At 41.4% G+C, this 17,314-nt stretch overlaps 1 protein-coding gene across 1 annotated transcript; it reads right to left on the reverse strand.

Moving 5' to 3' along the window:
- Window positions 1–551: 551 nt before the first annotated feature.
- Window positions 552–16,866, reverse strand: LOC144741740 (gamma-aminobutyric acid receptor subunit alpha-1-like). Its single transcript, XM_078624244.1, is given in 9 exon segments — window positions 552–872; window positions 1,360–1,562; window positions 10,601–10,753; window positions 11,493–11,636; window positions 12,805–12,887; window positions 13,753–13,910; window positions 13,912–13,974; window positions 15,839–15,906; window positions 16,776–16,866. Coding segments are annotated over 9 exon segments (1,284 nt in total).
- Window positions 16,867–17,314: the final 448 nt, after the last annotated feature.

The following is a 17,314-nucleotide window of genomic DNA, read 5'->3' on the forward strand; positions in this document are numbered from 1 at the left end:
CACTGTCCATTGTCTGGCCATCCCGGCCACCCAGTGTGGCTCAGGTTTACACTACTGCTGCTGCAGTATCGCAGATATCTCGGGCAGTTGTGTGTTTTCTCCATCTAAATGTCAAAAGTTGTGGATTTGTGAAAATGTTGGCCATGGTGAAGGGAAAGCGATTAAGTTGTTTCTGAGCCCCCCTCCCCCCGACAAAGCTCATGGTATAACTCAAACCGTGGAAAATGGACAAGCCCCCACCAAGTTTGGGCTGTGTGCAGTCGTAGAATAGCATTCTCTTGGCTATATACTGTATTTAAAGTAGAATTTCCTTAGTAGCATCATCCAAGACCTGAACAACACCCTTTTAAAAGTCTGTATCATGATCGTCCTTGTTTTGTTTTTCAAATGTTCAAAATGTAGGTAAACATAGAAGCAATGCAACAACTGGGAATTCCAACCAGCATGGACACCATGTTTGTCTGAAAATAAATCTTTTTTGTTTTCCTCCCAAAGAATCAGAAAGGAAATTAAATAATTACAGGTATAATTTCAAATGAATGAATTAGGGATTAGTGTGGATTCATCCCCTGCAATTTGGGCTTCTTATTCAAGTAGGTCGCCCAGTAGACCAAGTTAAAGGTTCCAAAGAGCAAAGGGAAGGCTATTCTGGCAATCCTGTCTATCTTGCTCACGCTGTTAAAGGTCTTCTTGGCCTCAGGAGGTTTGGGTTTTGGCTCCTCCTTGGGCTCAGTCGGGGGTGGTGGAGCGCTTTTAGCAATAGTAGCCAAACCAGGGTCCCTGGCAATGTTGGGAGCGAAGGCCGTAGCAGTGGCGGCTGGGTAGGCTGTGGTGTTGTTTTTCTTCAGGAGGGATTCTTTCTTCTTCTTTTGCTGTTTTTTGTTGGAAAGAACATAGGGGGCAAGTAAACAAACAAACAAAAAAACAGTTGAAGGTCATCAAAGTATATCAAGAAAAATATATTCACTGGTCAAAATGGGCTTTAAAGCGCCTACACTGCTAACTACAGCAGCAAGACAAGTGGAGCAGAGAGCACAAGATGAACACTAAACTATTAATGTTCATGTCATGTTACACAAATTGAATTTTCTATGAGATGACAAGGGAATGTTCCCTGCCTGGTCCAACTCCCTCAACAGTTAAGTGGGAACTTCCCCAGTGGTGGAAAATAAACGACTGTTCAAAACAGGAATCCCACTATGGAATTTTGAAATGTGTCTTGTGTGGTCAGATGAGGAGCCTCTTCTTTCCAGGAAACATGAATTTGTCAACATTTTGAAAGCAGACACTGTGACTGTGTTCTCTCAAAGCTTTTGTCTTTTTATATCATATGTGTGATCATGAAAGTGCTTCAAATACCTTCTCTGGCACCACACTTTTTCCATCCCAGGCATAACCTCTCTTGGTGAAGTAGTTGACTGTTGCAAACTCGATGAGGGCCGAGAAGACGAAGGCGTAGCAGACAGCAATGAACCAGTCCATAGCTGTGGCATAAGCCACTTTTGGGAGTGAGTTTCTTGCACTGATACTGAGAGTGGTCATGGTCAGGACGGTGGTCACCCCTGCAGACACAATCAAAGTGAGTGTTATTAATTGAGTCAGACCATTGATGTGAACTACTACGGACCAGCATGTGACATTTTTAATGCACCATCATTCAAAATGAGCAAGCTGCTCTCTCATGTTAATCCATCTCAGCAGCTGTATAGTCTTGTGAGCTTTTCCTTTAAAAGACTCGGAAAGGCAGATATTTCCGTAAATGCAGCTGGAACAATTGGTGGACCTCAGGGAAATACTATTCCACAAATAACCAGCACACTAATAGACCAAGCAAATAACAAAACAGTCGATGGTGTTTCCCCAAGCTGCCGTATTTTAAGAACATGTCCTTCCTGGACATGGCTGAATCAGTCAGTGAACGCTGAGATGAGAAGCAAAGAGAGAACATAAGGAAGTGGGTCAGTGTGTATCTAATGATGCAGTGCTCATTACGGAATAGACTATTGCAGATGTTTACATAGCAAATAACATCAGCCCGAGCAGCAAACAGCCCACCCCGACTCCACATGAGGTATCATGAAGGGAGCTGTACGACAGCTGGCATATACAGTAAAATATGTATATAGGACCCTCCCACACGGCTGCTGCATATGGGGAGGGACGTTTCTGTCTACACACTTCTCATTCACTCCTTAAAATCTTGAAACTTGCATGATATTCTGTTGAGCAGAGTTCCTATTGTTCCGTCCAGTGTTAGAACTCACCCTCTTCCTCCTCCTCAGTTCAGATAAAAGGGATAAATCACAGACTCCCCATCCTCCCACTCTCTTATGGCACTGCTGGCATGGTGCAGTTATGATGAAGCATAAGGGATGATTATTCTATTTGTATTAGTCAGACAAATGACTGGTAATTAGCCATAACTGAACAAGACATCGCTGATGGATTTACTGAAACTGCACAGTAGGCACATATGTGGTCAGACATTTCTCATTTGCATTATGATTCGAGAGGCAAGTAGGTCAAAGTTATTTATTTTGCTGCAGCTTATTGCCGGAAGTTTGTTTCTGGGGCCTTTATTGCATGTTCTTTCATCTTTCATGTCCCAGATAGGTAATTTGCTTAACTTGATTAAAACCAACACACAGAAGTAGTTGGGTAAACACCTGCCTCAGCATAAAATATGATTGGACCCGGCTCGAACACAACTGGAGCCAGCAAACAGTAAATGATGGCTGAAAGTTAAAGGGTCCCTACATTGTTACACTGCCACAACTCTGCACAGGAATGTTAACGTGTATAAAAGAGTAACAGAAAGATTCTGTGTGCATACAGAAATGTACCGCACCACCCTTATGTAGGTTGTATTAATGCAGTTCTTCACACATGTTCTGTATGGTGCCCAATGCTAACAAGGCCCGGAATGTTTTTCTGACATATTGTCATGGGTCCATGGCAGCAGGAGACGTAAGAATTAGTGATGTGTTGTTCGCTAACGAGCTTGCTCTACGAGCCGAATCTTTGTAATGAATGAAAAGAGGCGACTCCCATTGGGGAGAGAAGAATCTTCAGCCGCTCTGGGGAGGAACTTTATTTTGAGAGTCACAGTGCAGCCAATCACATGCTAGGACAGACTAGGATCGTACCATGAGAGGGCAAATAATCATGGAGAACACAAGCTGCATCACCATTCCAAACTGATGCTATTATTTATTTGATTAGTTTGCTGTGGTCTTCAGTTGTTCATAGAAAACTTTGATTAAAAAACAACAGTATGTGTGTTTTTTGTTTGTAATGGGGGAAAATACACAGAAATCTGGCTTTTATGAAAACACAATAAAACACACACACACACACACACACACACACACACACACACACACACACACACAACCATTCATAATTGCTAAATCAGGCTAAAGTAGAAGTGATATTAAATGAAGAGTCAGTTGGGACCCAAGCCCAAAGAGCAGAATATATTTTGATCATGCCTCTGTCACTGGAATGAAATGCTACTACAATTGTTGTGCAAATGAGTTCCATCATATTGCAGAATCCACATATGCTGTGTGTATATATATGCATGTGTAATTTGCCTTGAAGCGCCTGCTTAGTGTCATATTTGAAAACATATTAAGAGCAATAAAATATTATGATCCACTTATGATGCAGGTGCCAGAACGCTCTGCGCTGGAGAAGAGCCAATGTAATGCTGTGACCACAGCAGGTGCTACCTGACACATCACATCAACTCCCTCAGATCTAAAAGCCGCAGAAGTAAGAAGGAGCATGAACAAAGGGATAGTTGTGGACGTGGGGAATAGCGAGTTTTGAGCATTGGAGGAGGATGAAGGCCTATGTGCATATTTGGAAGTACATGGGGTATTGTAGTAGGAAGGGAGGAAGGTAGGCAAGGGAAGGTGGATGGAACAGTGGGTGGTAACACAATGTTGTCACTCTCTCTGTTTGCCAATAAATCACTTCATATTGTGGGGGTGGGTGAATGCAGCACCACTGGGTATTACACAAGTCCTCTCGAAAACCTCATGTGAAAGAATCATATATATTTTACTGTGTTTTACGAGCTGTGTTGTCATGGAAACAAGTCATCCTACTCCTCCAACGTCTTATTACCACAAGAGAAAAAGGGAGAAAAAAAGCATTTGGAACAATGCATGGATCTAGCATTCATAACGTGTCTGTAAATGGGATATAAGAGTGTTTCTTTGTCTAACATAATCTGCCTGTGTGTGTGTTTAAGTGTGTGTGACTGAGCATGTCTGTGTTTCCCACCTTCAGAGAGAATGTGTGTGTGAACAGCCTTCCTAGGAATAGGTGTAAACTAGCAGGTTGATCCATTGGAGCTGGTTGAAAATGAGTCTACTTGATATGTGGGGAGTATTAGAAGTAAACGCTGTTAATGAAACTGGAGTAACTGGTGTGGAACTCAATTCAGGAGAGTCTCATACATTTTGCTGAGCGTATACAAGCACAGACATCCCTCCATGTTAAACAATTAAGCTTTTAGCTTGTTAAATTGTGCAAAAGGGTTCTTTGTTCATCAGGATAATCAGTAATAGATCACAACAACACACTTTGAACCACAACCAGGTAATGAATTCCCCTTTGTCACCATTAGTCCCTCTCTTATAAACTACTGTAATGTTGAGCGTCGGTTGCTTAAGTCAAGTCATAAACTCTGTCAAGTAAGGGGAAGGACACACAAGTACAAAATTACATCTAAACCAAATGTTCAACATATGAACACACCAGAAGATAAATTGCCCCTGAGGATGTCAAAATATAATTCAGCGCTCTTAGCCTCTCAGCGTCAAACAATTGTTCATGGTGTGCAAAGCTGTGTATTGTGGTTATTGATCTTTCTGACCATTTACTGTTTGAACTAATGGGGACTTTTCGTTCAAACTTCAAAACTTTGCTGAAAATCCTTGAACTGCCAGGCCGCAGATAATCAGAGCATTCTCCAGCCAGTTGGGTAAAATGTACCACTCAGCCACACAGACAAATCTCTGTGGGCGTAAGCCTTCAGAAAAAGTGTCTGTGCTCTCTCTCCTTACTCTTATGGTTCCTATTTGCCACTGACAATGTTCGGGGCCGAGTGCGTAACCGTTTGAGCTTGACAACAAAACTGTGGTATGAGGTCAATGTTCGGGTTATAACACGCGACGACTCACAGAATGTCCGGTCTTCTCTGTGTCGTGTTTAGGTTGTAAATGGGGGCTTTGGGGTAAAGATGTTGACAAGCAAATATTCTTCAGTATGCACAACTACATTTGTTCAAAGACAATTACATTCGATAGCTGTGCTGCAAAGACGTTTGTTGACCGTGCTTGCACAGGCGAAGAAGACTCCGAGGACTCTGAGATCAGAGACAAGGATTTCTGTTCTTTCCTAACCTTTTGCAATTTATGCTAAAAGACAAACATTAAAATCCTGAAATAAACTCATGAGCTAAAGTCAGTACTGAATTTGTATTGAACCGGAAAATATTTCACTGTAAACTTTAGGCTGATGATGTACACAACCATAGAAATGTCAGTTATCTGAGATGTCAGTTATTTGTCATTAACACTATACAGGAAACAACGGAAAAACACTATTTTATTAGTGCATTTTGTAAAAGGAATACATTTACTGAACATGTTTCTCTATTATGCAGGTCAGAATTGAGTCAAATGAGGAACAGTTTCAACCCAAGAGCGGAGTCAGTCATCACACCACTCTCAGCATACTGACACACACACACACGCACACACACTATACGCAATATTTGTGAATAATATATATATGTCCCTGTATGTAATGCATAGCATATCTATTTTTTCTCCTTTTTTTAATTTCATCTTATTTTTTGTATCTTATTTCGAACTTTTCTAGCGCTGTAGTGTTGGCACAAAGCAACAAACAATTTTATTCTTCTTATATATATAATAATGACAATAGAAGAATTCTGACTCTAGAATAGAATTGTCAAAATATAAATGGCATTTCTTGAACAAATACTTAAATACAAATAATTTGACATCTTTACAAAAAACACATCTGTATTTGTTTTAGTTGTAGTTTGGTATTTGTATATTCAAAACAGTATCCAGATGTTGTGTTAGATTTGTGTCATGTTTAATGAATCAGTGAACCATGTGAAACATGTATACGTTGTACAGATTGCTCATGAATAAGCATGATAGCTGTGTAGGGGGTTGTCAGGCAACTTTTCATAGTCCCTAATCAAGTCCTGGGAGAGTATCTGCCTTTGGCAGCTGTCTATCCACATCTTTACTCTGCAGCGGCTGCTAAGTTATTCATTACTCATCAATATCTGAACCTTCAGATTCATGTCGTCACACATATATCTGATTGAGAGAAATCCAGAACTAAACTGACACATTGACTGTTGGGTGAGTTCAACAGCAGTTGCGAGAATTGTGACACAGACACAGACACACACACACACACACACACACACACAGCAGCACTACCGCAGCTAGTAATCATGAATTTCTAAGCGGCCACTGGCACACATCCAGGTGGTACAGCTATAGCAAACAAACACACACCTACGCTTGCACATTTTTGTACACGCGCAACCGAATCCTGTTTAACACACCCCCACGCACGCGCTAGGTGTTATTCCTTAATGAGCAGATACATTAAACAGCATCCTGGGAGAACCAATAAATACCCAGAAAATCATGCTTAAAGAGCTGAGAAGAAATTGAGCTAATCCTCGGAGCACCGCTGTCCACAGCTTAGAGGGAGAGACAGAGAGCGCCATATCTGCACCATCACTGCCACCTTCCTTTTCATTTTCATTCGGACTGGAAAGACTAGAACATCCAACGGTTTTCTGCTGCACCAGAATGCCTGTAAACTAATCAGGCTCTTAATCGGCACAGTGACAAATACGATAACTCGACCCACTGCTGTGTTTTCAAATTGCCTATTCATCTACAGGGCAGACTGCAGGAAAAGATTTAGAGCAGAGCCAGTGCTTCATAAGCACCTAATGTGATTTAAACAACGTATCTGGTCAAGTCTTTTTGTGTGTGTGTGTGTGGCAGGTTAGGACAGTTCCATACGGTAATCAAAGTTACAGTTATTGAAGTAAAACCTTTTTTTAGTTTATCGACTCTGTGGAGCCATTTGGAAGATGTCTGCTTTTGTCTGTGAATCTGTCAGTGTGATGGCTTTTTGTAAGTCTGGCATCTTTTATGCAGATTGTTTGTGTAAGATTTGACACCTGGCATATGAGAAGGAATGTTAAAGAAAAAAGTGGTGCATTTAAAAGTCATGACACGAAGGGAGAAGCCTGTTTTCTGTTCACTAACTGCACACATCAATGATGGACATAAAAACTTGATGCTGCTTTTGAAATCTTAATCAATGACCGTTGTGGGCATGAGAGCTGCTCATCTCTGCTTTTCACACTCAATACATTTTTAATCACTTTCATTATTTAACGGAGAATAGTGCCAGCTGCTTTAGCATGCTCCACAGTGTACAAGAACATGACGAGACATTAAATCGGGACAAAGCAGTAATTCTTGTTGTATGAAAAACATTTTGCTGAATATTAGAAGTGTCCATCTGTGCCACTCGCATATAACGTTGAGAGTGATGGATAAACTGGGTGGTCAGGCAAATTTCCTTTATTCTGTTTCATTAATTCCTAAATGTGATGATCACCAAATGTTTTATAGTGCTAATGAACTATCATATGTATTTAATGTCCCACTGTGTACTCAGCCTTGTGCTACTGGCCTTTAATTCAGTGCAGACTCATGCACTGTTGGAAATGTTACGCTAGTGTTAGAATGACCTAACAATGTGGCTGCTCGTGACTTCTGTGCTCATCCAGATATGAGTCAGAGGTATATTATTCCAACCATATAAGGATGTGTGAATGGTGCTAACACTGATGGACATTTAATATGCTGCAGTACAGTGTGGAAGATAACGTTTCTTATCAACTGTACATTAACATATTGGTGTGTCATAGTTAGTACCTCCACCAAGGAGGTAAGTTTTTCCATTTGCATGTTTGATTGTCAATTTACAACAACACTACTGATCTGATTCTCCTGAAAGATTTAACGTCAGGGAATGAGCCATTATATTTGGGAGTCAATCTGGATCTGTGTGCAGATTTTTTTGGATTGTTCCATGTACATGTAAGGAACTGGCTGTGCAGTGCAAACCTCTCTGAATACTTTGAATCATTTTCTTCACTTAATTTCCACAGATGTGCACCATCTGCAGGTGCTTGCAGGAATAAATTAGAAACTTTAGAAACAATCACAGCTCAACATTTCGAGCCTCATCCCAATCAGAATAGATTTAAAGATGTTTGTACCACTTCATCACAATAAACCTTTGACCTGTCTCGGCTTCTCATCCCACCTGTGCACCGGGCACCAAAATAACGCACAGATGGGCAGAGAGAGCCTCCAAGATCAGGAATTGGAGAGTGCTGCATGAGCAGGTTTATCATTACTTGTGCTAATCAGTGCTGTGAAACAATTCCAGTCGCGGCTTCAGATGCCATCCTTTTCAAACTGATGGCATTTATCTGTCTTGTTACATTTTCAAAGCACCATTTACAAGTGCAGCTGTCAAATTCAATAAAATCAGTTGCAGCAAACAGGTACAGAGACACGTTTCCACTGCTGTGCTGCAGCTTATACAGCGATCATACTGGATACATATTAACCTTTGACATTAACATGCATGAATCGGGTAGATTCCCGTTGGCGGTGCAATGGTGGTGTTTCAGGGTTAAAATGCATACAGCAATAGACTGTAATAGACGAGCCAATGAACCAAGACAGCTGAGTTCTTCCGTCCTAATAGCACTAGACACATGTACAATGTGCCACATCCTTGAATAAGATGACAGCAGAAGGATTAAGCTGGCAATAAAGGCTTTTTGATTGTCTGATCTGTCTTCATACTGATCATATACAACCATATTGACATTGTAACCTATGTGAAGAAATGAACCATTCATCCGCTCTCCGAGATGATGCATATTAATCACTAGAATGACCTACCTAGTACACTAAGACACTGCATGTTTGTGCATGCGTGTGTGTTTGTATTGCCTGGAAATCCATGAAGCATAACTACAGCATGAGGAGCACACACCTGCCCTAGATACTTGTATGAATCCAATCTAGGCCATCCAGATTTCCTCCCAACATGTGACTAGCTGTGACATATTCACACTTGCACACTCACACACCAGGGAGACAAACAAATCTCGGAATTCTGCAGGAAAAACCTGCTGGAGACTGCAGAGCTTCAGAATCTGGTGCCAGTATAATGCTGCTGTTAAAGTGGGACAGGAGAGACACTGACATCCACGAGGAGAGAGGGTGAAAGGGTGGGAGAGAGAGAGAGAGAGAGAGAGAGGAAACATGAAGGAAGACTGTGTTGTGAGGTAAATCAAGGACATGCTGCCTGCTGCTGCGCTTTGCTGCTACAGAGCATGCTGCAGACTAGTGAGAGTGTTCCTTTTGGGCAGTCTTATGTAAGACCTCAGTGTGACAGACAAACACACTGCTTACATGCGCACACACGCATAGACACATACACAATCGCACACGCACACACACTTACATGTCTGTCTGTAGGAGCACACACACACACACACACACACACATCTAGGTAGAAACACAGTTTCAGACACACATGCAGAGAACGTAAATGTGAATTCACGCTGAACATTTGTTTGAAATTCTACTGCAGCCGCCCAGAGACGAATAAAGCTTGTTCATTCCACTGGTGCAGAGACAGAATGGAGCAGAATAGAAATGTCTTTCAGTAAATTGTGGCCTGATAATGCGGTTTAAAGATATGGACCTCAATTAGCCTTAATATATTTTAAAGGGATGGTTGAGGGATATAAGAGAAACCTGGGAAATGTGCTTAGTAGCGTTCTTGCCGAGAGTTAGATGACAAGACTGATATTACTCTGTCGTCACCACGGGGTTGCCAGGCAACCTGCTGGGAGTCGAGGAAGTCACTGTGGGCGGCCACTGTTTGCACAAGACATAGTTACCATGTTAAATTATCAGTTTCTCTGCATTTCTCTTTCGTGTGGAAAGGAATCATTTGAGTCAAGACAAACCATTTCCAAAAAGAACTGTGCTGTTATTGAATAATAATAATAATAAGAATAACAAATAAGAAGAATAAAAAAATGCAGTGAACTATCCCTTCATTTTTGCCCAAGCCTTTGCATCCACTAACCATTTAAAGGGCATATTGAATGAAAAATCAAACAAACAGAGTGAACGATGTTTTCAAGAGAGAGAAATGAAGTTTCTTCAGCTGTACTTCGTTATACTGACACACTGTTACTTCCAAAGGTAAACAACAAATCATGTCATCAATTATATTCAGTCAGATGGTGAAACATAATTTTCACATTACCATGTAATTCCGTTTTTCACAACAGAACATCTGTTCAATGCTTGTGATTTGGGCTCTATCTCCTGCATGGATTTTCCGCACATTCATGTCAGCCGTGGTGACTGATTGTTGTTTAAAAGGCATGCAGATGAGGAAAACGACTCACCGAACACAGTCCTGGCAGGGACAGACTCTCTGTTAAGCCAGAAAGACACCTGGGAGAGGATGACGGTCATGATACAGGGGAGATACGTCTGGATCACAAAGTAACCAATTTTCCTCTTCAGGTGGAAGTGGGTTGTCATCACAACATACTCTCCTGTGGTTGTTAGATGAAGGACAACACAAGGTCAGGAAGGATAAAACTTTTTAATTTATACTCTGCTTTTAGGAACGTGAGTTTACAACTATCCTCTATCATCTATTGTAACCGTCCTTTTTACTGTTAGTGAGATTTATTGTTGAGTTTATCGTTTGTCAGCAAATTCAATACCAAAGCAAAATCCATTTCATCAGTGCGTTCAGAGCCAGACACAGACAGAATATGACAAGTTGTAGCCTCTGGAACATCGAGGGGATTTATCTGGCTGTCTTGTTACGGTAATTTCTTTATTATATCTTATTGGCAGGAGCTGGTCAGTAAAAAACTAAGTGGTCTGGATGTAAGCAATGCCTGAACCAACACTTCCTGTGACCGTCACTGCAAACGGGTCACCCATTTTCACGAGTTTTCGCCAGTATCACTGGACCAAAAGGAAGTGGAAAAAAGATGCAATGGCCAGTAGGGAAATTATGAATCTAGGACATGGCCTGCCATTTGTAAAGTGCCAAACCGATGCCACTGGAGATGCAGACGAAGTGATGCAGCTGTCAAATTGTTTCATTTTCAGACCATCATTTGCACACTTATGGAATATAAGCCGGATGGATGCTGTGCGCAAGCAGAAATAAGATCCGCATGACATTTGAGGCTGAGAATGAGGATCAACGTTTCAGTTTTCTTCCATTTAAATCACATTTTTCATGCACAGATAACACAATGAAGATGAAAACCCTACCTGTGCTGGACTGCACCACTCCAGAATCCACACTCTGCCCCATCAGATCGTATTGGTTTAACCTGGACCCATCCTCAGCCACCACCACAGACTGGGCAGCTCCTCTGGTCCAGACATACACTACTTCTGCTCGAGTGTAGGCATCTGAAAATCATGACCATAGCATGAATACATTTGCTGCTGGTTTTCTTTCTTCACATGTTGCTTTGCAAACTCTATTTTTGAAGCTGCTTGGAATGCCAAGTGAAAAAAGAAAGAAGAACCAAGGTCCCCCTCTCTTTAAGTCTTTAGTTTTGTCTTACCTCATCTCATTTTGTCTCATCTTGTCCTCTCTCATCTTGCCTGTCTGCTTTCATTACTGCTCTGCTTGTCTTGTCTCGTTTGTTATTTAAGCATATGTATGTTTTATGATCTCACCTCAAGAGTCTCTTCTAAACCCATCATCACTTACTTTCAATCCCTTTTCTTTGACATTGACTAAGCCTATGTCACACTGAGTCCACTTCTCAAAAATCTCATTCTCACTTTTAATATAGGTTGTCATCTCATGTCACTTTGAGTCATGTCACTACCCCAACTTATAAGGAAACAAACAAACAAACATCATGCTAACGGGGACAACATGACCTTAAAACGGCTAAGTCAGTCTTTTCATCCCTCTAGCCACACAACCTGTCAAATCTGCAGTGTGGCTCGACCACGGCTGAGGAAACGATGGCTCGACTGCACACTGCAGCATAAGGAAGAGAGCTCATCACTGAAATATTTAGAGAGTGAATTCAATTTAAAGAGGGGGGGTTGAAGCTCTGTCCTCTCACTTACGCTTTGCAGCTGTCTGAAAAATGGCAGAGGCGATGGTGCAACTTCAGTCTGTTTCAGTTTGCCTGGATTGTTGTGCTTGTGTTAACATCTTTGTGTATGTTTTGTTTTTTGTTTTATGTTTTTTCTTATTTTTTGTCCACATTCCTCATTCCTACTCTTGTTGTGCTTCCTGAAAGAAAAAAGTGTAGGTGTAGGAGTGTAGGCGTGGCTGTCAGCAGTGAGCAGCTGGTGTGATGATCTGGAAATATTTCTGTCTTGGATAAACACAAGTCTCCAGGTTGCACGTTTGCCAGGGTCGTGCAGGGTCTGGCAGGACTGAATGAGGGGACCAGAGGCGGCTTAGCCCCTTTGGTTCCCTTGGTAGAACAGCTGTTACCACATTTTCATCCCCTATCTGGGATCGGTGCAGGGCTCATTCCTCCTGTAGGTCGACGTATAGCAACAGTGTGTGTGATCGTAGGAAACGTATGTGAGTGCAGAGGCCACTTACAACTGCCAAATTTCAGTGGACAAGCATGGGCATCCATGGGGAAGTCCTCAAGGTGCATGGGGCATTCTGCTCTTACGGTCAGCCTGGAGAGATTAACAATGAATCATCAACAGCAAGAAATGGAGAAATGAAAAGGCCCAGTTGAGAAGAAATGCCAAGACAATATGGTAACAATGCTTGTGAAGACTAAGAATTGGAACAGGAAAAGCTCTATACAAAAATGACAATTACGTCAATTGGGGCAACAGGAGCATGCGATGCACCATTTATTTGTAGTCTCTCATAAACACAGAAACCCTCCACTTCCCTGAGCTGAGAGTTTCTATTTTCTGACAGCTTGGTTGAAAAAACAGCATGTCAGGCCACCCGTGACACACTAATCTCCCTTCCATCCCTCATCTCGCTCATCTGTGACAGCAACATGGGCTCCGCCTCCTCCCCCTCCCCCTGCCAGTAAACATGCTAAAACAAATGTCTTACAATCCTCGTCATAGACATCACACATAAGCGCTGATCTGGATGTTTGTGATGTCATCCAGGGCTTTATGAACCCGCCGTTCCTCTGAAGGCTATTAAGGTGTTATGTTCAAAAACTCAAAACTGAGCTCAGAAGTTGTACGTCTGACATCATGCTAAAATGCCAGGTAGCAACCCCAAAATGATGGCTGATGAGAGGATGAAATGATTCCCCCAGTGAATATAATAATGATTATTAACAAACAATTGTAAATACTGTAAATCCAATGCAAATGCAAGAATCACATACAAAACAACAGCGTCCATCGAATAGGGACACGTATTGCACATACATATATTGTAACAGAATACAATGTACAGAATAATAATTCATTCCAGACTACTTCATTCAATTACATTAGTCACCATCTTCTGCAAAATGCATATATCAAATATTGATTGTGCCGCTGGGGTAAAAACATGACTGCCTACCTCATGGTGTACAGCAACGTGCCCTCCTCTGTGATCCGCAGCAGCTTGTTCGGCATGGTCATGTTGTGCGCCACTGACTTCTTGCCATTGTGGAAAAACGTATCAGGGGTCCAGATTTTGCTGGCCATAAGGTTGTTGAGACGCAGCACGGCCATGGGGACCTTTGAACTTTAATCTCTCATCCCTCCAGCTCTGCCTGAAGAAGACGTCAATGGTGTACTCCTACATGTGGAGAAGCGGAGGAGGAGAGGTTCAGCAGAGCGGGATGAGTCCAGCCTCTTCTTTCTTCTTCTCACCATTGTATAAATGTTGTCAGTTTCCCCCCTCCTCTTCCTCATGTCACTTTGACTTCCACATGGCAGCCTTGGTCTCAATTTCTCACTGGTAAATACCTCTTCATGTTAAACAAGCACATACAAGGAGGATCCAGGGGATGGAGGTGCATTATGTGTTTTCTGCACCATTTCCTGCATGTCTTTTTTAAAGTTCAGTAATTGCTCTCTGGTAAACGGAGAAACATGTCTCCTTTCATCAATACTTTCCACTACAACTAGGATGTGGCAAACTGAATGCACTATTGACTGTAGCATAATTTGAGTATTGAGAATCTGTCTTTGTGAGAACTTTCTCAGCAATGTACATGACACTGGGACACCAAAAAAAAAATGGACACAAAATGAAGTGGACATTTCAGTTGAATGCTAGCTAATGACTATAGCTGAGAGCATATTTTAATGGCTCCACATGACTGGCCAGCAGAGTAAAGGGAGCCTGTAAAAATTACAGAGCAGCCTGTTTTTTGTTCTCATCCCCCTCCTCTTTCCACTCAAGTTAATTACTCAGAGTTGAGACAGAGATTCAAGGTAATAGAGGAGGATATGGAGTGACTGGAGATGGAGAAAATGTTCTTCAGTTGTTCCTTCTGGCCTTCACACAGCAGCAAAATCGTTCTGGTCTACATGTCATCCAGTACAATTAACGGTAATTACATCAAGTGGACTCCACACACTTCATGTGCAAATAACAGGAGATTTTTAAGTGGTGTAGAAGAGGCATTTGGAAGAGATTAATTGGTTTGCAGGTCATTGGTCAGAGATCAGATGCTCAGTTGTTCCTTGAGGTGTAAAAAAACACGCTGGCCATTCACATTTCATATTCCAAACCATATTTTACCCTTAAAACATCAAACCTAAAAGTCAGGGTGTCTGTCCTTATTGAAAGAAAGAAGAAAAGGCTAACTTGAGCCAAAGGGTGAAACTCTCAATTTACCAGTTGATTTACGTTCAGACACTCATGTCACTAATGTGGTTCATGTTTCACCACAGACGACGATTCCAGGCGCTGCCCTAAGATACAGCCGATGCTCCGTCGTGCTGCAGTGACTCACTGTTGGTTGGTGAGGCCCTCTGGAGAGAGACCGGAGTAAAACTGCAGGTTGTTTGCGCTGCAGTGACTGAATGGCACCCATCAACATATCAGGACATATAAAGGAGAGGGGCAAGCTTGATGCGGACTTGTTGGCCCAAAAACACATTTCTAATTTGACCAGGAAGAAATGTTGTGATACATAAAGTTTGCTCCTAAATATTTCTGGTCACACCCTTTCCTTATATTTACATTTATGCACACATACATTAAAATCAGTGCTATTAAACCAAAAATGCTTCTAATACACTTTTGCAGCTTTACAAAGTTACAGATGACTATGTAATATATTTGTGGTTACAAACTTTGTCGTAACCAAATTTGTGGTTACCACATTATATACTGTAAATCAGTGGCCAACACTCCATAATGAGATGACTGGGAGGTGTCGACTCTTCATCTGCAAGCTAAACAAAATATTAGTCTCAGGTTGAAAACCCTCAGATATTCACAATAACATTGCATGATGTCACACCAGCAACTGTGGCATTTATGTTGTTTGAGATTGACCAGCTACATTTAACACACATGGTGGTTTTATTAATACATCAGGAGGTAATTGACTGAATCAGAGATCAGTGTGACTGCAGAGGAAGGAAGACACCAGAGAGGGTGGACGGGAAGAAACTAGTGACATTTAAAGAGGCAAGAGGAGTCTTACCATGTCGTGGTCCGAAACTGGCCCAATACTAGTCACGAAAATGTCAGTCTTGACTTCAGTTACACGCTCTGTTGAAGCAGGAAATTGCCAGAGTGAGTGACTATCAGGGACATTTATTATATTCTAACTACCTGTTAATACAAGACCACCTGGCTATAGCTTCCAAACCATCCAATCTGTTTAAAATTATTCTTAAGACTTCAACACAAACACATTCAGAAAAAAGCAGCACCATAAAAAAGCCATTTTGGATGTCAATAGCCATTTTTGCTGCTATTGGTTTCAGTGTCAGCTCTATTACATGGACAATCCACTCGTTCATCATAAATTCACACATATTGAAAATATGCCAGTCCGGTCCCATAATACTGAGCCGGAATGGTTCTGCTGGAGTTTGGTTCATGAAGGATGGCTGAGGTGACCTGTTATCTTACTGAATATCTTTGTCCAATAACTGACATAAAATAGCATGCTGTATGAACGACACCAATCATAGTACAGAATTTCTATCCTTCCTCTCCTCTTGATGCCTCTTGTGTCAGAACTCAATCCTCAGTACTCCTCATACTTTTCCCCTCCATGTTTTCCACCTTATCTATTCCTCTCTCATTCTCTCCCTGCCATTTTGTTTCCGTTTCTCACAATGAACATTTGACAATAGAGTAAGTAAGTAGAGACAACAACAACAAAAAAAAACAGAACACACAAACACAAACAACAGGGTTCATTGTGCTTCCTAAAAATTCACCAATTCAGAAAAAACATTTGTAAACAAGCATGAAAATGACAAAGCAAACCCACTTCAGTACATTTTAGTCGCATATGTGCAGTCATGGTGCTTTTATTGTCTTCACCGAGGTGACATCTTCACACTAGCAAAACGCCAAGTGCAACAAGCAGTCTGACAAAATGCACTGAAAGGCTCGGGTTTACTGACCTCCAAGTCCTGGCCTGAGGCGATTGTCATAGCCATCCAGAAGGCTGTCTAGGATCTTGGTGAACACGGTAATGTTACTTTCATCATTCATGTTGTTTTGCCCAGGGCTGGCAAAGCAAAGCAGAAGATTATAAGTCATAGTTTGAGCCCAAACCCACAGGAAATACTGCCAAAAGTCAAAGTAAATATAAATATATGAATATGAATCATGTATCAAGGTTTCTAGACGGTTAAATTCAAGATGGTCCTATTGAAGTATAGGGATAGCAGAGAATACTTTACGTAAAAAAAACTGGCCAACTGTCAACGTACATGGCTTTTAAACCATTTGAATATGAAAGGGAAAGAAATAATATGTTTTACAAAATACATATGTTCACAATAGACAGATGTGACTGAACCCGCAAGATTCTTTCCATTCCAAGATTGTTTCAATGTCACTGTCCAGATGGATGCCCTTTCAAATATGCCTTCTAGAATTTGATATATTACGCAAATCTGAATGTGGTTTTCCACCTCATCCAACACTAAAATGAGTC

This window comes from Lampetra planeri, unplaced genomic scaffold (genome assembly GCF_965212315.1).
Source record: "Lampetra planeri unplaced genomic scaffold, kcLamPlan1.2.h2 scaffold_688, whole genome shotgun sequence".
NCBI lineage: Eukaryota > Metazoa > Chordata > Hyperoartia > Petromyzontiformes > Petromyzontidae > Lampetra > Lampetra planeri.